At 37.8% G+C, this 21,339-nt stretch overlaps 1 protein-coding gene across 3 annotated transcripts in view; it reads left to right on the forward strand.

Annotated features, from left to right (window-relative positions):
* Nucleotides 1–33: 33 nt before the first annotated feature.
* The window catches only part of VEGFD (vascular endothelial growth factor D), a 30,673-nt gene continuing 9,367 nt past the window's right edge, over nt 34–21,339 (forward strand). For 2 of the 3 annotated variants that reach the window (XM_045856143.1, XM_045856141.1), the window contains exons 1-3: nt 34–602; nt 15,684–15,885; nt 19,663–19,853. In XM_045856143.1, coding sequence (XP_045712099.1) covers nt 504–602; nt 15,684–15,885; nt 19,663–19,853 — 492 coding nt within the window. In that variant the 5' untranslated portion in view covers nt 34–503. The remainder of the gene's footprint in view (nt 603–15,683; nt 15,886–19,662; nt 19,854–21,339) is intronic. The other variant, XM_045856142.1, reaches the window with a different exon arrangement.

Here is a 21,339-nt window from a genome sequence, read left to right on the forward strand (position 1 = left end):
ACGGCCAAGACTTCCCTGCATTTTCTGCCAAAATCTGTGTAAGATTTAAAACACATGCTCCTGCAAGCTTCCATGTGAGTTTGTGAAAAAAGAATCTCGGACTTGGGTTCCAGCTTTTCTGTAGCTGCAGACATTGTTGGTCACACTACCTCTTTACAAAGCAGCTAGAACCTGGGGCATAGGGTGGAGAGATTTTTTAAATTTGCTGGACATGAAGTGGATTAAAAGTGCTTTCTCAATGCAAGTGGTAAACATGTCCACCTCCTGAGTATTTTTGGATCATGAGAACACTTAAATTTTTTTTTCGTCTCTCTCTGTCTGCGTGAGATTGTGCAAAAACATACCTTAACGAATTGAAGTTGTTTCATTAGATTTTGATCACAACTGATTATTTGTTCTTCCATGTGAAGTCTTGGGATTCGAGATTTCCTTCTGGAGAATGCCTTTTGAAACAGTTTTCTCTAGCTGCCTGATGTCAACTACTTGGTAATCAAAGGATTAAAATGTTCAAAATGTACAGACAGTGGGCAGTGGTGAATATTTTCATGATGTCTTATCTGCAATTGGTACAAGACTCCAGTTATGAACATGGACCAGTGAAGGTAGGTGAGCTCAATTTTTAATATGATACAGATATTTTTAATTGGCTTATACGGTGGACTTTATTTGTACCCTCCATTTGAGTGTTCTGTTTTTTAGGCTTCTTATGATTCTTGCCATGGGTGTTTGAAAATGCTGGGGGTATATTGAAGATGTAAAAGAACATAAATAAGCCCTGGCTGGTATGGCTCAGTGGATTGAGTGCTGGCCTGCGAACCAAAGGGTCGCCAGTTTGATTCCCAGTCAGGGTACATGCCTGAGTTGCAGGCCAGGTCCCCAGTAGGGGGTGTGCAAGAGGCAACCACACATTGATGTTTCTCTCCCTCTCTTTCTCCCTCTCTTCCCCTCTCTAGAAATAAATAAATAAAATCTTTTTAAAAAGGACATAAATGAATTTTGTGGAATCTTTGCAGATGGGGAAGCTTCCCCTCAATTGTATATATGGATAGCACAGTGATTTTCCAATGAAGCTCTGACTTGTTTTTGTAACACACATAAATTTGTGGGCCATTTATTTTCAGATTGTTTGTAAGCAGCAAATATTAGTTAATTTAGTTAGATAATTATCTGCTTTCCACAGAAATTCTCTATCTGGTTTTCCAAATTACCCATGGCCACTATCTGGAAAAATATTTTCTCTGAAGTTCATTTGGTTTTTTGCTTTTGGAAATGTGTAAAATTAAACAGTATTTGAATCTTTGGTTCTATGGACAAGCATTAGATAGAGCCCAATAGACTGAGAGTAATGCAAAAAAAAATTAACTGGGATGTTACTGACTGAACAATATTTTACCCAGTTTTGCATATTTCACAGAGTATATTTTTTCAGCTTGTGATTTTGAAAATGATTCCAATATCATTGTTTTGACTTAAGTGGTGCTAAATCATTACTGATTTCGGAATTTCTGGCCGTGAGCAGACAATGAAATGTGGGCTTGAGTTTTTGTGGCAATCATTAAGTCATGCATTTTCACTAGGGGTGATAGTGCCCCCAACAGGGGAAATTGGCTCTTGGGGCTGAAAAAGTCTTAATCTTATTATGTATAAAGCACAGAAAAACACAGTACATAAACTGACATACAGTATATCTGTAAAGGGTGAATTCTGTGTAAGGGGTAGAGAGTTACCCTGTCTAGCAGTTTACACTTTTCTAACTTTCCAGATTCCAGATGCACATGGGAGAAGTCACTGTTGTTCAGCTCCCTTTCAGCTTCCGTTCAACCAGCCTGGATGCTGGATCTCAATGCCAGGTTACAGGTGAAAAGGAATCTATTTTGAGCCTATGTAACAGGAGGGAAAAAAATCTGACTTGTTTGAAACAAGTAAGACTTTTCAGGCTGTTCAGCTTTTTAAGTGCACAAAACTCAGGTTTAGATGTGCTGAGTTCATGAAGTTGTACTTTTTCCCCTTTTATTGCATGGAGCTTTAAGATGTTTCCATTGTACTTTGAAAACATCAATGTATTTGATGGGACAAGAAGAGACTGATTTGTTAGAATTAAGTGCTATTCTTGAGGTTGTTCAACTCTTTTAAAGAGCACGGACATCAAGAATTCTTTAGGTGTCCTGGGCACAATGAGGTTTTAAATGTTTCAAATTTACTGCTAATGCATAAACTTATTTAATGGGGCAGTGGAGGAAAGCAGTTCAATTCACATGTGACAGAAAACTTGTCCTTACACAGGGGAGACACAGCATGGTATGCTTAAAAATATTAGTGATTTCCTTCATATATATTAGAATTTCCCTTAAAAAGTAAAGCTACATATACTCAGCTTATATCCACCCAATCCCCAGCTAAATTAAATATTTCTGATGCGAAGGAAAGGTTGCCTATATAGTTAAACAGAAGTTTCGGTATAGATGTGGCAAAGTGGTGAGGAAGGGTTAATAAGGAAGTTTATCATATTGATTATAAGACTTTTCCTCTCCCTCCAACTTTTTCTTAAGAAGAAATCTAAGAAGAAATTTGTTTCTTAGTGTTCATGTTGCTCTTGTTAAAATTTAGTAGGAAAGCATATTCAGCTAAAAGGTTTAACTGGTTTAGACACTAGGATATGAATTTTATTTTTGCCTTTTGAGATGAATATGTTTTATTTAGTATAAGACATTTTCAGGATCCTTCTCAATAGTAGGTCCATGAGAAGGTTCTTCTCTCTACCCTCCTCTCTTCTAACAACCTTTTTTCCAGAATGCACTGTGGTGCCAGTTCTATCCCTTGATTGCCTTTCCCCCATTGTTCTCACTTTCTTTTGTTTTTTAATTTTTTTTAAGATTTTATTTATTTATTTTTAGAGAGAGGGGGCGGGAGAAAGAAAGGGAAAGAAACATCAGTGTATGATTGCCCCTCGCATGCCCCCTACTGGGGACCTGGCCCACAACCCAGGTACGTACCCTGAACAGGAATTGAACAGGTGACCCTTTGGTTCATAGGCTGGCACTCAATCCACTGAGCCACACCACCAGGGCTGTTCTCACTTTCTAGCCTTGAACATTTTCCTGGGGTTTTGTTTTTTTTTTCAGTTTATTTTTTAACATTTTTATTGTTGTTCAAGTACAGTTTTCTGCCTTTTCCCCCTAGCCCTTCCCACCTCCCCAGTGCTCCCCATTTCAGTTTAGATTAGAGTTGCCTCTGCTATAGTTACATAAGTCTGTGAACATTTTTTCCATAGCAACCATGCAAACAGCTACTAATACCTTGGATAATTGTGCTTAATACCATTTGAGTATAATACACCCCAATTTCATTAATCTTGCCACTTATACTTAAGATGGCTGTTTGGAGTAAGCAATGCATGGAATTTGTGAATTGAGATAAATATGTTTGACAATCTCATCTCAAATGTACTGTATTTACTGTTTAGCTGCTAAGTTTCCCAGTCTAAGTAGAGTACATTTTCTTCTAGAAATAAGGTTAACCCAATGCCTATTTTTGACTCAACAATATAATCAGATTAACCATCTAGATGTGGGGTCTATTTCTGTGTTTATTTTCTTCAGCTTTTTTAAATACAGGTAGGATAGTCATATAAAGTTGCACAGGTTATGCACTGCACAACTCTAGGAAGCTCCATCTACGTAGACTCACATCTGCATGTGACAATCCTGAGTATAATAGTATAGACATTCTGGGCATTTGGTAAATAAGTACCTGCAACCTCACTGTCTTGTTGCTCACATTGATCTTCTGGTCAACACTATTTCTGGTTTATTTGATAAACTACTAAGGGAAGCCATCCTCCATAAATCTTTTCCAAGTCACTGATGCAGACATATCAGTGGAGTGGTAAATGAATAATTCCGGGTCATGGTATGCTTTCCCAACTCTTTTTTGGCAAAATGTGTTCCCTTCTACCTCATACTTCCTTTTAGCCTCCTCTTCCTTAACTTCAGTGGTGGAAGAATATTGCTGCATGTTGAATTCATTCAGACTCTGTGTAAGACTGTAATAAGTCTGAGATCTACAGCAATGTAAGATAACTAACTTTCATGAGAAAGTCAGGTGGCTGACAAGACTTCATAATTTTTGTGTCACTTGCCTTCTTCCAAAATTGTCTCTAAAGTGAATGGAATAAAAAGGACTGAGGTACACCTTCCATATTTAACTCCAGGAAGCAGACCTGCCCCACTTCCCTCCCTATTTCCACTTTCAAACTAATGCACAAGAAGGTCCACTGACTTTGTTGTTAGTCATATGGCCCAACAAGCTCTTGTCCACTTTTCTATCAGGTACAACTCTTGGCATAAGACATTTAAAATGCTTTCCATTAACTTCTTCTTCATTTATTACTTTACAGTTTAATGTTTTGAATTACATGCTTCTATACACAGACCTAGTCTATCCTGGCTACTCACTTTTAACTAGTGGTTGAAGTTTTTATATCAGTATAGCATATTATTGGTATTCAGGATACCACCTGCATCTTATATCTTGAATATAGTACTTCTTGGTATGACTTATTTTTTAAATTAAAAACCTGATTTCAACTTGTGGATGAATATTTACTCTAGACCCCTAAGAGCTCTAGAAAAAATAACAGTAAAGCTGAATATTGAACAGCTTCCATTATGGAATCCCCTTGGGACAGGTTTGTAAATACAGTTTGTGAAGTGAAAATATAGTATTTGGATACATAGGATGCTTCCATGTAGAACTTAATAAGATCTGGAACTCTGGGGTAGAAATGCTGAAGGAAGACACTCAGGGTTATTTCTGCTGCTCAGGAGGCTCCTTCTCCTTGAAAAAGGAAAGCTGTACATTCAGTTCAGTAAACATTTCTGGAATGTCTTGTATGTGCCAGACACATGAGTGGAAGTGATATTTTTTTTTTATAAAGTGAAGAGGTCTCAGTTATTTGTGTGTCTTACCAACAGCCATAGAGTTCACTTTGACCTATAGGAAGGATAGTTTTAATACCCAAAACTTTAACACTGTAATTTTTAATAATGAGCCTCCTCTTGTCACTCATTGTTACCTAATAATTATAACACTCACATGGAGAAAAGTATTGGTTTCCTGAAATCTAGATTTGGCTAAAAGTGTTTCTGGAGAGAGAAACATGTCATGTATTGAATAGTGCTATGGCAGATATTCCACTGTTGCATACTGTTTCACTCTGGTAAGAATTAGGAAGAGTGTAATTTTGGTTAAATTAATACCCTGAGTTTATCTTAGAGACTCCCCCCAAAGAACAGATTGGGATGAAAAAGTAAAAGCAGGCTTTGTGATGGTGTGCTTGGTTCATGAGTACACTGTCTCAGCAAGACTCAGGATCCCTGTGCATCTTAGATAATGCAGAGGATGTTGATCAGGAAGAGAAGGAGGGCAGTGGGTGTTGACATGGGACCGATGCATGTTTAGGAAGAAAGGTGAAAGGGGCAACACAGCAGGACAGCCTTGTACAATGGATGGAGAGGTTTTTTCATAAACATCCTCTGCCCATCCAATGGATTATGTTATACTGAGGTTGAAATAGGACTGTAGGAGTTAATTATTGCGGCAAAAATGGTGTGTAAAAAACCAGTCCAAATTTCAGTGGCTTCAAACATCATAAATCTATTGTCACTTACGTTTCTGTGACTTGGCTGGGAGTCAAGAGTCAAGCCATAGGTTGAGTGTGGATCTGCTCCACATGTCTCTCCTCCTCCTTGGATAAGTGGGTTAGCATGGACAGGTGCTTGTAGTGATGGTGGAACTGTAGGAGAACTGTGCAATCATAACTACATTTCAGTCCTCTGCTTGTATCATCTCTTGTAACATCCTATTTCTCAAAGCAGGTCATATGTCTCAGCATCAATGGGGCTGAGAAATAAGACTCTTTCCTTGGTGGGGAGAGATGTGGGGGAGGCACTGAAATTGTTTTTAACAATAACCTACTTACCATAAAGGCTTTGGGTTGTTACCTTAGACATTGGACCCTTGATCTTCGAGATCAGTGATAAAGATCTCAACTCAGGCATATATACTCTTGGGGTTATTCAGAGGATTCTTTTAGAGTTTTGGCACTCAAACCCGTCCCACACTCACATGCCCCCACATTTCCTAAGCACAGATACATCAAATGGGAGCAAAAGCATTTGAGCAGAGCACAGATTTAAAACATGTCAAGTGGGGCATACATATCTCCCCAAGTGCTTGCTAGACAATGTGCCTGGGGAGAAAACCACCAATGATAGTAATCAAATGGGTGGTTGTAAAAGTCCCAGGCATCTTAGCCCTCTAGTATCCCTTAAAATACCCAGGCTACTATTCAAACACACTCAGAGAAACACATGCACAGGTGAGCACACACAGGCACACACTTTCCCTGCATTTGTAGTTCCTTTCCTTAGTGTAAGTTTAATTAAGCACTCTGGGTTTCTCATACATGTGCATTTAAATACAGAACTGCATAAGTAAAAGAGCTGCTGGTAGTATGAGGCACTCCACACCCCCACCAAATGGCCAGGTTTCTGGATTTCAGAGAAGCAGGACCAGGCCTTTTGGTGGTTCCAGCTGAGCATCCAAAGCAGCTGTAGCCACAACAGTCATTACTAACAAGTGCCCAAGATTGGGATGCCCTGTACTGTTAGGTACCATCTATTATGAGTAAGGCTAGGTCCTAATAAAACACAGAGGTTTAAAAAGTGGGTATTTTTTTCCTGGCTGGCATAGCTCAGTGGATGGAGAGGGGGCTGCAAACCAAAGCATCACAGGTTCGATTCCCAGTCAGGGCACATGCTTGGGTTGCAGGCCATGGCCCCCAGCAACCGCACATTGATGTTTCTCTCTTTCTCCCTCCCTTCCCTCTCTAAAAATAAATAAATAAAATCTTTAAAAATAAATAAATAAAAATTTAAAAAAAATTTTAAAAGTGGGTATTTTTTTTGGTCATCCATCTATAAAAATATACATAAAGCCTGAGCAGATACTTTAAAATTGGCCTTTTTATTTTAAAATACCCCCAAGAAATGTTTTTGAAAAGAAAAGAGAAAAGAAAAAAAAAGAAGAGAAAAGAAAGAAAAAAAAGAAAAGGTGTGCCCTTGATTTACCCTGGAGAAGTTTTTCTCTTTTTAATTTTATTTACCCTGATTGGAGTTGCCCCATCTTGCTCTTTTCAAACTCACCTCCCTGGTTACTAAGGAAAATCAAGGGCCATTAAACAGAGACCTATAAACCCCAGCACAGGACCAGATGCCCTGCCCCTTGAGAAAGGAAAAAAAAAAAATGAACTTTATTGAGTGCCTACTCTGTACCTATTTCCCACATATGACCTCGGATAATCTCCACATCAGCTTTATGAGGTGAGTATTATTTGCACTGCCATCTCTAAACAAGGAAACCAAAGCTTAAGGGCGTTCAACAATTACCCCCAGTCAAATAGCTAAAAAGGAGCAGTGCCTGGATCAACCAGTTTAGTTTATACTTTTAAGCTACTATGTAGTAAAATCAACATGATTCCATTTTGATGTGCAGTTCTCTGAATTTTAACACATGTATAGATTTGTGTAATCACCACTGCAATCAGAATAGAGAAAATTTTCATTTATGCTACCTTTTTATAGTCACACCCTCCCCCAACCTCTGATCTGTTCTCCATCACTATTGTTTTGGTTTTTTGAGACTGTCATAAATGGAATTGTACAGTATGTAATCTTTCAAGATTGATTTCTTTCACTCCCAATGCCTTTGAGACCCATTCAAGTTGCTACGTGTACCCCAGTTCATGCCTTTTTATTACTGAGTGGTATTACATGGAATGGATACCCAGCTCAGTTTGCTTAACCATTCACCCACTAAATGACATGTGGGTTGTTTCCAAACTATAAACATTCATGTCAAAGTTTTTTCCATGAACTTAAGTCCTCATTTACCAAGGGTAAATTCCCGGAAGTGGGACTTCTGGGTCATATGGTGACTGTATGTTGAACTTTATAAGAAACTGCTAATACATTTTCCAGAGTGCTATAGTCAGTTTTGAACACTCAAATCCATGCTCTCCCCTGTCCAATCAGTTGTCTGTTTAGAGAACAGAGGGGTTTATTGTATCAGGCAAAGCTTCCTTTCAGGAGATGTTATTTCCACATGGGAGCAGCAGGAGGCAAAGTCAGAAAACTTCCATTTGGACTTACAAGACTAACATGAGCTGAGCGGATCCCTTGACAGGTAGAAGAGTGAGAAAGGGGAAAAGGAACAGAGGCAGATATCTCTGGAGAACAGCTGGGGACCTGTTGGTACAACCTGGACCCTACCCAGGGAGAATTTGGTAGTTTGGGCTAAGCCTTAAATATCAAGTTAAAGATGTAATGCAAAATGCTCTTCCAGAGAAAAGGAAGTTGCTAGGAGGTGGAGGGAAGAGGAACTATTTATACTGCAACCTGATCCATCTCCCTAAACCCACTACAAAGAACTGTGCCCCCAGTCCACACTTGTAAATCCCTAAGCAAATCTAGGGAAACTTATGTGAAATGTATTCCCTTCATAGTTAAGCCGAAAGCTTCTGCATTTTCCAAATATACAAATTCTATTCACCCCGACCCCTTATGAGCAAACTTCCTGAAGACATTGCCAACATAGTTTGACAAAATAACATCAGCAGTTTGTAAAACGCTTGGGAACATAGTCTCAGAGCCACAGTTCTCAAGAGGTCCAGTGAGGAGCTTTGCAAAGCTAGTCTCCTTTTCCATATCTAGAACATGAGGGCTCTTAACAGCATGGGACTGGAATGGTCTGAGAAGAGCTCAGAGCCAGGATCCGAACCCAGTCATGTACTCCCAGCCATGCTCCTTCAACTTGACATCTATGTTTCTATTCTCATTTCTATTTTCTTTCAAATATTTTATAGACTACCTTGTAAAAGGATTATAATTTACACTTCCCGCTTGAATTCCAGTAGGTTAAAGCAGTGGCTATTATTTTTAATCTATTTTTGACAAATGGGTTATTTTGGCTTCTTGGGAATTTGAGCAGCAATTTATTCTGTTATCTGGGATGAGGCATCTGAGCTTCTTGTGCTGTTTAGCCTGGCCTTCAATCTTGAAAAAGTCATACACGTTGGGAACTAGTTCACAAGCAACTGATCAGATGACTTGAGTTAAGGATACACTTAGAAAGTCCAGTCACCAAGATACTCATGCAAGTATTTTGAATGTGAGGTATAATTCAAAGGGGCTTAAAGAATAAGACTATTTCTGAGCATTCATCTACAATTTTGTCCCTACAGAATGGATTTGTATGTAGCTCAGGCACTCGCCCAGGTTTTTGAACCAGTATGAACAATCCCCCAAATTAGTGGTTCTCATTAAAATTGCCTGGGAAGACTTTTAAAATAAACTTTTTATTTTGAACTAATTTTAGATTTACAGAAAAATTACAAAGATAGTATAGAGAAATCCTGTACATCTCTCACCCAGCTTCCCCTAAGACTAGTTAACGTTCAGGAAATTAAAAAAAGAAATCTTTTGGCAAAGCTGCAGTTCAGACCCATAAACTGGGAATCTCTGAGGATAGGATCCAAGCATCAGTGTTTGTTTGAAGCTCCTCCCCAGGTAGGTTCAAGGTGAAGCCAAGGCTGAGAATTTGTGCTTCAAAATCTTACTTCTCCAAGGATGGTCTCCCAACCAAAAGCATCACCATCACTTGGGAGCTTGTTAGAAAGGCAACGTCCTAGGTCTCACCCTAAACCTACTGCATCAGTATCTGTGTTTTAAGAAGATCACCAGGTAATTAGGATTCATGTTCAGTTTTGAGAAACACTAATCTATCCAAAAGATTAAACACATTCCACAAACCTGGGCCCAATCAGTTTGTCAAATTCATGTATGTATTATTCATAAACCCTTTCATCAGGTATTTATTATTTATTATGTGAAAATATGAACCAGACATATGTGTTCTACCCTCATAGAGACTGCAGTCTAGTAAGCAGAATGCAATTTGCTCATAAATAATATCGTTTAAGTTAAGGACGTCATAGAATGCTTAATAGAAGAAGTGATACTTGATTTGGACCTAGAAGGAGGACACCTGGAGATACTTAAAAGATAAGTGATATAATTTGAAAAAATGGATAACCTCAGGGTTAACATGTCTATAGCAATTTGCTTATTCACACATTTAATACATATTTATTTAGCTCTTATGATTGCCATGTGAATAAGATACATCATTAGTGCTCCAGTGGCCCTTACAAACCCAGTAGGGAAGACAAACACTAAGCAAATAAATCATTACTGTTGGTGTTGGTAAGCACTGGAAATAAGGATAGGGTGCTAGGAATCCATGTGACAGAGGGATCAGACCTGGCCAGGGATGGGAGTTGTGGGGAAGGTTTCCCTAAGAAAATAACACCTGGCTGAGAAAGGTTTAGCTACACAGAGAGTAGAGGGCATCCCAAGCAGAGGGAACAGATGGACTAGGGCCAAAGCAGTAGAGATGAACAAAAGAGAAAATCAATGTAATGGATGTTCGGTAATATTTTACTGTTCAACTCTCCAGTGTTTTCCATTGTCTCCTTAATTGGATACAAGTAGCCTGGCCCACAAGGTTCCAATCCTTCCTCTGTTTGTTTTAAACAACTATACTGCTGTACAATTTACATACTATGAAATTCACTCACTTGTTTTAAGTAATTCAATTATTTTAGCAAACTTACTAGTTGTGCAGCCATCATCCATATACAATCCCTTATGCCTTTTTTACAATTAACACTCATTCCCACTCCAGCCCCAGGCATCGAATAATCTATTTTTTGTCTCTTGGGTAATACCTAGGAATGGAATTGGTTGGTCATGTGGTAAATTTACATTTAACTTTAAAGAACTGCTGAACTCTTTTTCAAAGTGACAGCACCATTTTACAATCTCATCAGCAATGTCAGGGTTCCCATTGCTCCGCATCCCTGACAACAGTTGGTATTGTTAGTATTTTTGTCTATAGTCATCCTAGTGGAGGTGAAGTGGTAACTCATTGCAGCCATCTCTCTTCCTAATTTTATTTGCTAGCCCCTCCATTTTTAAACCTTCTCTATGCCCAACCAAAATGAACCTTCTACTGTTTTTTTCAGTGGAGCTCCTTGATATCCCCCAATATGCCCTTGGTTACCCTCTGAATGTGTTACTTGACTAGATATTTAGAGGATGAGGGGAGAAGGGATGGAAATTTAGAATTCAAATAGTAAGATACAGAAGGCCTTTGATTTCCCCACAACATGGACACTTACAAATCCCTTGTACAAACCCAGCCACCATACCTTTCCAGACATCTTGCCTATCATCTTAGTTACAGTGATGCTCACACTTCCTCAGGGGAGAATGCTATATCAACTTACACATTAACAAAAGGAAAAATAGCTACCCTTCATATTATACTGCAGAAAGCAGTATACATTTAAATAATGATAAAATCCTGTGATAAAGATTTTAAGCCTCACAATTTAGAAATTGCTTGTGGTAACCAAGACATCAGACAAGGATTTATTATTTAGAAGTGAAATTGCTAACAGTCTTGGATCAATTATGCAAAAATAGATGCTGCTGTAATAAAAAGCAGAGCTCTGGTAACCTTATTTCACTTCCTTCTTCTTGCTGACTGTGTTTTAATTATTTTTGTTTTGATTAGTTCTTCCGTTAGAAAATAGGAAGAAATTATGAGCAACTTATTTGGCAAGGGTTTAGTCATTGAAATCATTGAAATCAGTGGTTTAAATGTGTATTTGGGACTATAACACATTTAAATTGTATTTTTGTCTTGTCCAAGCATATAACAAAGTTAATTATACAAAAATCAACCAGTGCAGAAACGCTATTGGAAACAAACCACCATTGTTGACTCTTTGTAAGTATATGCCCCCAATGAATTAGTTGTCACGTTTTTGCTTATGTTGAATTTTCAGTACTTCCACTTGTAATAGCAAAATGACTGCCTGCAATTTCTCAGTTCTTTCATGCTAGGTTTTAAATTATGAGGCTTAAAGTGTGCTTAAATATCTCAGAGTTTAAGTAAACTTTGCATTTTTTATGATGAGGCAAGTCATACAAGCCATTCAATACTTTTAATTCAATCCAGAGATTTGATATTGTCTCTTGAGTTCTACAGTTGTGTAGTTTAAAATTATTTCTGATATTGGATTTGGAACCCATAAGAACTGGGAAGCTATTTACATCAGTCTGTGTTTATGGATGGTATTGAATGAAATTTGTCTGAATAAATAAAAATCATTTCAATAGAGTACAATTTTTAAAACATTTAAAAACCTATTTGATTGGTTTCATTACTTTCATATAGAAGCAGTGTTGTAAAAAATTTTACTTTGAAGATTCAATTGAATGTGAAGTAGTTATTCTGCCCAACCAGAAGAGGCAATGAATGATCAGGAAATGAGAGACTGTTGACAAATGAGCCTTAACGGAGAACCACTAAATTTCAGAGCTGCTTATTGTTTCTTCTCCACATTTTTTAGATGAAGAAGCTGTGGAATGCTGCTTAAATTCTATGCCTATTCCACAAACCCTACCTATGCTCTTCAAGTTTCTTCCTCGTCCCACTCCTAGAAAATAGTATTTATTCAAACTTCATAGATAAGTGAGAAATCATAGATCTCAAGCAATCCTGCTGTCTACAAACTCATGTCATTCTCTATGAGCCTCCTGTTTCAGAGGGTGACCCTTTCATCCATTCATCCTATGTCCACTTATCTCTGGAACTTCTGTCAAACTAGTCCCTCTAGGTCCCTGCTTTATCTCTCCTGCATACATATTCACTTTCTTCCTCTCTCTTCGCTATTCCCCTCAGCTCATAAACATATTCAATATTCTCCCACATTTATTAAAATCATACACATGCAAACACAAGTTCACATCTGTACTTGCAAGCAAGATGACCTTCTAAGTTCCTGCTTTGAGATGTTTTGTAATCCATAGCAATGATAGATACAATGTAAAATTGGTCAAAGGATGATAAATATCTGCATGTAGAAACATTTGCAGAAATGGCACCCAAAACATGAAGCTGAAAAATAGCAACAGATTCATCATATACCTTAAACTAATACTGTTATATGTCAGTTATCTGTCAATAAAAACAAGTTTTAGAAAAACATAAAGCTAAAGCTGCAGAACTGATGAACTCTGAAGCTGGAAGATGCAGGCCGCCAAGAGTTCAGCTCCAGTGGGTCATGGGCTCCTGAGTGCACTACATCAGATACATGAAAGACAAGGAAGAGTTACTGCTCATTGCTGCCTGGACCTGTGTCTTCTGTGAAACTGCTTAACTAGGGGCAAAGGAGGAAACAGATCCTTCCTTGCAACCAGAACTTGTGCTAAGCTGATCCCCATGTCACAGATACTCAAAAGATTCTGGACTCAGGGCCCTGCAAGTCAGGGGGTACTACCACAGAACTTGCAAATGATGAAGAAAGAATAGTGAGAAAGTAAAATGAATGTCCCAATGAAGATGAAACTACCAAACAAAATTTCAAGGCACATAGAGGTAATTATTACTAAGAAAGACAGCCAATAAAATGAATACTCAGGATATAAATCATATATGTGAAGTTAAAAATTTTGAAGAAATGCTTACAATAAGCATATTTAGGACCATCAAAGAGATAAAGAAAGGAATCATATAAAATAAAATGACAAATTAGGAAACACAAACAGAAATGAAACAAAAAGCACATAACAAAGAGAATTAAATAGAAATATTTAAAATTAGACATATGATTGAAATTAAAAGCTTACAAAAATAAACTCTAGACTCACACAACTGGAGAATTGGTGATTGGGGCAATGAATTTAACTTGCCCACAACACATTAAAATGAGGGAAAAAATAGATAAATATGAAAGGGCAATTAAGAGACATATACGATCATTGAAAGGCTCCAATATATGTCTAACAAGTATTTCAAAAAAGACTAGAGACAATATAATGCATGGAATAATGAAAAATAGAGTGACTTAGAAAAGAATTAAAATGTTTAAAAAGGGGGTGGCCTCAGATTAAAACTTCTATGCAGATCTTTGTCTTAGCTTCTCAACTCTGCCATTGTAGAAGGAAGGCAGCCAAAGACACTACATAAATTAATGGACATGGCTGTGTTCCAATAAATATTTATTTATAAAAACAAGCAGGCAACCAGCTGAATCAGGCCAGGGGGCTATAGTTTGACAATCTCTTATCTAGAGAATTAACTATTGCTTATGTTTTCACGTATATCCCTCCAGATATCATATATGCTTTAAATTATATGTGATTAATTAACAATGGTTAACTATGATGCACATTATACATAAATAAATAATTTAAGAAGAGGTATAACTGAATCATACATGATCTGGACCATGCTCTTCTGAGTACCCACATTTGAACAATCGGTATCCATCATCATATCTAAAAAAAAAAATCCTACTCCCCAAACACTGATGCTTGATGCTGATTCATTCAGGCCTGATATACAACTACATCATTGGTTTTGAGGCTTGCATTGTATTTTATTGTATACATGTATCATTATTTATATAACCACACCCCTAATTCTAAGGCTACACACTGCACATCTTTTATTGGCTGAGTATTTTTACTCACAAACCCAGAAACTCAGTCAGTAAATACAATTTGTTCAACTGTGTGGAAAGCAAATTTTCAACATAAACTCTAGAAGTATATTTTATCAGAAAAAAAACCATGTCTTTGAAATAGTAAACAGGTTTTAAAAGAAAAAAAGCTCAGAGGATTAGAAGTGAGAAAACTCAGGTTATTAGGATCTTAAAATCTTTTTTTCTTGTGTGACTGTAGGCAGGGTCCCCAGGACTTTGTGGGTCAGTTTCTCAAACAAGTAATAGAGATGAAAACAATTATGATTGGCTCCTATCACAAAAAATAGTGCAATTTGAAAATGTATATTAATTCCTTGTGACTACGGTGCCAAATTACCATAAACTAGGTGGGTTAAAACAATAGAAATGTATTCTCTTCCAGTTCTGGAATCCGGAATTCTGAAATCTAGGTGTTGGCAGGGCTCTGCTCCCTCTAAAGGCTCTTGGAGTGAATCCTTCCTTGCCTCTTTCAGCTTCTGATGGCTCCAGGCCATCCCTAGCTAGTGGCTGCATTACTATAATTTCCGCCCCTGTCTTTACAAAATCGTCCCCTTTGTATTTGTGGCTTCCCCTCTTCTGTCTCTTGTAGGGACACTTGTCTTTGTATTTAGGGTCCACCCGGATAATCCAGGAGGATCTCATCTCAAGATCCTTAACTTTATGACATCTGCAAAAAATCCTTTTCCTAAATGAAGTCACATTTACAGGTTTTGGGGCTTAAGGCATAGATATATCATTTTGAAGTCCAGCATTGTTTTGAAGTGTTCTGAGAATCCAAGGTGAATAAGTAATTTCTTTGATTCAATCATATGTGAGAAGAATGTGAATCAAAAATACTAGTTTGTCTTCCCTAGGTAGTGGTGCACATTTGAATCATCTCTCTAATTTCCTTTCAGCTCTGTTTACATTTTTCAGTGTTAGCAATGAAGGTTATCAGACAAAATAAAATTTATTTTAGTAACTTGCTTTTAAATCAGTATTTTTTTGGGGGGGGGTTGTTTTTTTCAAGCAGTCAATGTTAGAACGATCTGAACAGCAGATCAGGGCAGCTTCTGGTTTGGAAGAACTGCTGCAAATCACTCACTTCGAGGACTGGAAGCTGTGGAGATGCCGACTGAAACTGAAAAGTTTTGCTAGCCCGGATTCTCGCTCAGCGTCCCATCGGTCCACCAGGTTTGCGGCAACTTTCTATGATGTTGAAACATTAAAAGGTAGGTGTGTGTGTGTGGAGGCCAATGCTTGCTCTTTCTCAAATAGTAAAAATTACACCAAAAGTTTTAGCATGGCAGCATGTATTAGAGAGAGGAACAGGGTGTCTTTGATTTCATAGCTTTGGGGTTCATGGAGAATCCTGGTTTGCTATATCTATTCTGCAAAGAAATGTATTCAATATGATTTTGAGATTTAAAAATGCATACAAAAGAACACCTCAGAATATAGAAGTGTATTTAACTCAAAGACATGAGGGCAAAACAAACCCAGAAAGATGATGCTTAATAGAAAACATATCATTGAGTTTACTTAAAAAATAAAATAATCTAGGTATTCATCAATAAGGAGCATTCTACTACTATACATACATGAGTAAAAACTAATAGCTTAGGTATAGCTTTTTTATTTTTTCAATATTCTGTAATTTTTTAGTAAAAAATGAGAAGTAGAAGTTGGAAGCTGAGTTGTAATAAGGCATATTGATATTACTAGGAGAATAATGGAGGGGGGATTCTTCCAAAGGTGTCCAATCTGTGGCCCATGGGCTGCATGCATCCCAGGATAACTATGAATGCTGCCCAGTGCAAAATCATGAATTTACTTAAAACATGATGAGATTTTTTTGTGATTATGTGTCACAATGGATTTAATGTGTGACCCAAGACAACTCTTCTTCCAATGTGGTGCAGACACACCAAAAGGTTGGACACCTTGATGAAATAATCTAAACTTCAGACTATAAAATAACTTAATTTGAAATAAAGGGAATGTTTGTTCCCTGTAAGGCATGTTGGTTCTTTGCAAGAGAACCATTGTCTGTACTGTGCCATAATGAATAAAATGCTTGCCAGCTAAAAATTGTGTGGCCTCCAACTAGGCATTTAACTTTTTTTTTTTGACATGTCAAAACAATGCAAGAAGCCACTGTGGCATTGTTGGCCTAGCATTTTAGATTTGCTGAAGATATGATTACCTGATAATGGATCATATCTACTCAATAATTCAAACTGACCACTAAGCCAGAATTATTCTTTCCTTTCTTTCTAGAGTTATCTTCATTTTTGCCATTTCTAAAAGGATGATGCAGTTTGCACAGGTCGCTGTTGTTGGCTGTGGGAACAGCTGTGTGTGAGCAGGGATAAATCCCTCGGCTGCACCATGGGCATGAGTGCATAGAGGATTCTTTGTGCTTGTAGGATTGTGTGTGTCTAAATGCGTTGAAATCATTGAAACCATGGCCTACAACCCACTTTAGTCAGAGGTTTGAAGCTCTAGTTGTTTCTCTGTAGTAAATTTGCATGGACTTTATGAGGTCAAACCTCACCTGAGATCCAAGGCCTTAACCAGGTTACCTGTATAAAGGCTTGAGGAGAGCCTGGAGACATCTGTCAGGATGGAGTTGACAAGCATTACCATAAAACCAAGATTAGGTGATTTAAAAAAGTCAGTGACAGTGATATTTTTTAAGGAGGAAACCATAAAAAGTGTAAAACTATTTTAAAAACCCAAAAACTCTAAAATGTTTTATTATGCAGGGGATCATCTAAAGTTTTTAGTAAGTTAGAAGCAGTACATAATCAAATGGGCGTGATACATCAATTGTAATCAGTTAGCAACTCTCCCTCACGGATTTCAGGGTAATCTTGGAGGCAGAGCATCCTGCTGGGCAGGAGTAAAGATAATAGGGTTATGGAGCCTTTACTCGGTGGCATTGGCCACAGCTCCACACAATTTTGATTCAAATCTTGCCATTCTAACTTTCAAAACTTAGATTTATAAAAAAGCCAATGGAAAACAATATATAAGTAGAATTTCAAACAAGGAATGTCTTTATAATTTCATTACTTGTTTTTTTCCAAGATTTGTGATTAATAATAGTGAATTAAGTGATACCCACATCAACACCTAATTGGATAATTTGTCTCTCATGTTTACAGTCTTCTGGCTGTTTATATAAATATTAAAAATCAGAAATTTGAAAAGCTTTCTTAGGATAAAAGATTTCATTATGAAAAAGGCAGAGTTTATGTAAATTTTCTAGTATACGCAATGCTTCTCAGCTGGCCAAACATCTTGTATTTTGTGTTTACAGTGAGTGAAGAAGCATCATAGGAGGAAAATTGAGATTAAGAGGGAAAAAGAATATGGAAAGATGTTTTAAGGAAATAATTTACAGACTAAGTTCAGATCCCCAGCAATAATATTATGTCTGTGTTCTTTAAGCAGAAGTTATCTGTGTCTCTTCTAGTGGAAACATTCACATATATGGGAATGTAGAATACTCTGGGAAGAGACCAATACAAATATTTGAAGATGGGGTAAAAAATGGAGAAGAGTTTATCTATTGCTGCCTAACACCCTACAACTTGGCTGCTTAAAACAACATTTTTTTAATCTCACAGTTTCTGTGGGTCATAAATGCACACATAGCCTAGATGGGCATCTCTCCTTTTGAGCCCCTCCAGAGGCTGCAGTCAAGGTGGCAGGTTGGGCCACAGGTAACATCTCAAGGTTCAGCTGGTGCAAGATGTGTCTTTAAATTTACACAATGGTTGTTGGCAGGACTCAGTCCCTCACAGGCTGTTGGACTGAGGGTCCCAGTTTCTCACTGGCTGTTGGCCAGAGCCCACCTTCAACCTTTTCTAACCTTTCCAATATTGCAGCTTGCTTCAACAAAGCCTACAAGCCGAGAAGGCAAGAGAAAGAGAGAGTGCCAGCAAGAGACAGACACAGAAGTCAGCCTTTTAACCTAAATGGAAGTGACATCCCATCACTTGCTGTATTTTCTTCCTAAGAATTGATTCACAAGTCCTGCTCACACACAGAAGAGGCAATTACACAAGGGTGTGAACACCAGGAGGTGGGCACTCGGGGTCAGTTTAGAAGCTGCCAACCATAGGAGGTTTTCACCACTTCCCTCAACATATAATAAATGCTACAGTCACATGGCAACCTAAAAGAATGTCTTTAAATGTTGTCTTTATCATAAAGTTGAATCATTTCCCAAAACATCCATAGAACAGGCATGCAACATTAAACATCAAAGTGTCACATCTTATTTAAAAGTAAACTGTGAGAGAAAAGCAAGTACTGTTTTATGAGGTTGAATGTAATCTTTTTATTCCCAGAGGCTTGTCTCTTTTTCCTGTTTTTCTCAAATTTGCTAGAATGGCCAGAATACTGTTCCTCTCATCAAAGGAACTGGTTTATTTCATCATTTTATGTAAACAGGAGTATCAGGCACTTGCAAATGAGAAAACCCACTTGGGGAAAGATTACCTCCACTTAAATTTCCATTTGTGTGTTTGCCAGGTTTGAATCTTACCATAGATATGTAAGCAACCAACAAAAATGTATTCCTCAATGGTGCTAAAACCTAACCACTCCTGGCTTCAAGAAGAAATGCTATTCAGCTCTATCATGTAAATTACTTAATAAATAACACATGTTTATTTCTTTAGATGTTTCCATTTACTTCCTTATTAGCCAGCTTCTCCAGATGTACCCAGTGTGGTTATATATTGGATATGGTGTTCTTCAGCAAAGAAAAAAAATTATATTCTACAAAGATAAAAAATTTTGTGTAAGTGGGAAGGAACACAACTTTTGTTTTTCATTTTTATGAATCTGTGGTTAAAGGACCGACAAAAATATCCATCTAGTAAAATAAACAAGCACTGCAAATGTGAAAACGACTATGTCCAGCATAACCCTGGCTCACGTTGGCATGTCAGGGCTGTTTCTTCTACTGGCCCCAATGAGCTTCCTCTCTGCAGTTATAGATGAGGAATGGCAAAGAACCCAGTGCAGCCCTAGAGAGACGTGCGTGGAGGTCGCTAGCGAGCTGGGGAGTAGCACCAACAGGTTCTTCAAGCCTCCTTGTGTGAACGTGTTCCGGTGTGGCGGCTGTTGCAATGAAGAGAGCGTCATCTGCATGAACACGAGCACCTCATATGTTTCCAAACAGGTATGAGGACATCAGCAGGCATGCCCTCTGCCAAGCCCTGATGATGACAGTGTTGACAGCTGCAGCTAAGCTTGTTGCCAAGCACTGTGCTAAGTGCTTTATGTGCCTCACCTCATTTAATCCCTGAAACATGCAGAAAGGGTGTCTTATCCTCCTTTATAGATGAGAGAACTGAGGCTCAGAAAAGTAACTTATGGCAGAGCTGGGCTTCAAGTCCAGGTCTGTAAGAATCCAGAGCCTAAATTTTTATCAGTTATTGTCTCTCTGACGCTATAATACCAAGAATCAGGAAATCATATGGAAGTTACTGGAACAGATGTTAAAAGGAATGACGACAGTTGCACTGCCTTATGCATTAGTTAGGTTCTGTGTTGTTCACATGAAGTAATTGAGAAGTTTAATGAAGTGGGTGGGCTGGTTTAGAGTAAAGGAGGAAAAACTGATGTGGTACCCAGAGCTATAGCAAAAACAGGGAGCTGTTCCCATCCTTGGACTGAAGAGGTAAGGGGATGGAGCAGGTATGGGACCCAGAGAGAAGGTGGAAAAGAGGGCTGCAGGACTGGCTGGAGTAATGGCAGCCACTTGTCAACCCTTAACCTGGCAAGGACTGGGGGGAGGGGGTGAAGGAAACAATAGGGCCCACAGATGTTGTCCATAGAGGTCAGCATCTTGGGACACAGAGCTCAGTAGGGAAGGAGAGAGGATGGCCTCTCTGCAGGAGCAAACGGAGAATATGTAGTACAAAAGACCTTTGAAAATGATTCTGCAGTCTCCACGAAAGAAATAATTCTTCCTCTCCATCTTATAAAATCCTTTTTGCTCATTAGATAAGTTTTTCTTTTTATTGCTACCATATTGTTGTGAAATAAAATAATTGTGGCACAAGAGAGCAATAATAACAAACTTAGGAAAGCATACTAAAAATCTGTCCATCAAACTACATTCCATGTTGCAAAATCCTTATGAATTTTGATATATTAATTTCATTATCATGTTTGCCTACATAGTTTATTCTTCTCTATACATATGCACAATATTATATAATAGTGGTACAATAAAATTACATACACACAAATTATATTCATATTAAGTAATTATCTTAATTGGATGTAAAGAATGGAAAGCTGATTTTTTTGGCAATAGGTTAACTTATTCTTAATTTTGTTCCCCCAGTCCCCTAAAATATCCCTTAAACTGTGGAGCTTCTTTTTCTAAATTCTTTTAGAGAGTCTTGGAACTTGTAAATTCTGATCTCTACTATTTGACAATCAGGTCAAAAATAACATAAGTATGGCTAAGCACCAACTGTCAGCAGAAACAAAGCATGTATAATGTAAAAGGCTTTACTTCATGACCATGTTATTCCCAAGAGCATAGCTGAAAAATTTTGCAAGACGATGAAGTTTATGCAAAGTAAACAGTCTAAAAACACTCTCTTACTTATCATGGAAGTTCCATTACATATTGAAAGGTCAGAATAAACACA

The sequence above is a fragment of the Phyllostomus hastatus genome, unplaced genomic scaffold (genome assembly GCF_019186645.2).
Source record: "Phyllostomus hastatus isolate PE091 unplaced genomic scaffold, TTU_PhHast_1.1 phas_scaffold_12, whole genome shotgun sequence".
NCBI lineage: Eukaryota > Metazoa > Chordata > Mammalia > Chiroptera > Phyllostomidae > Phyllostomus > Phyllostomus hastatus.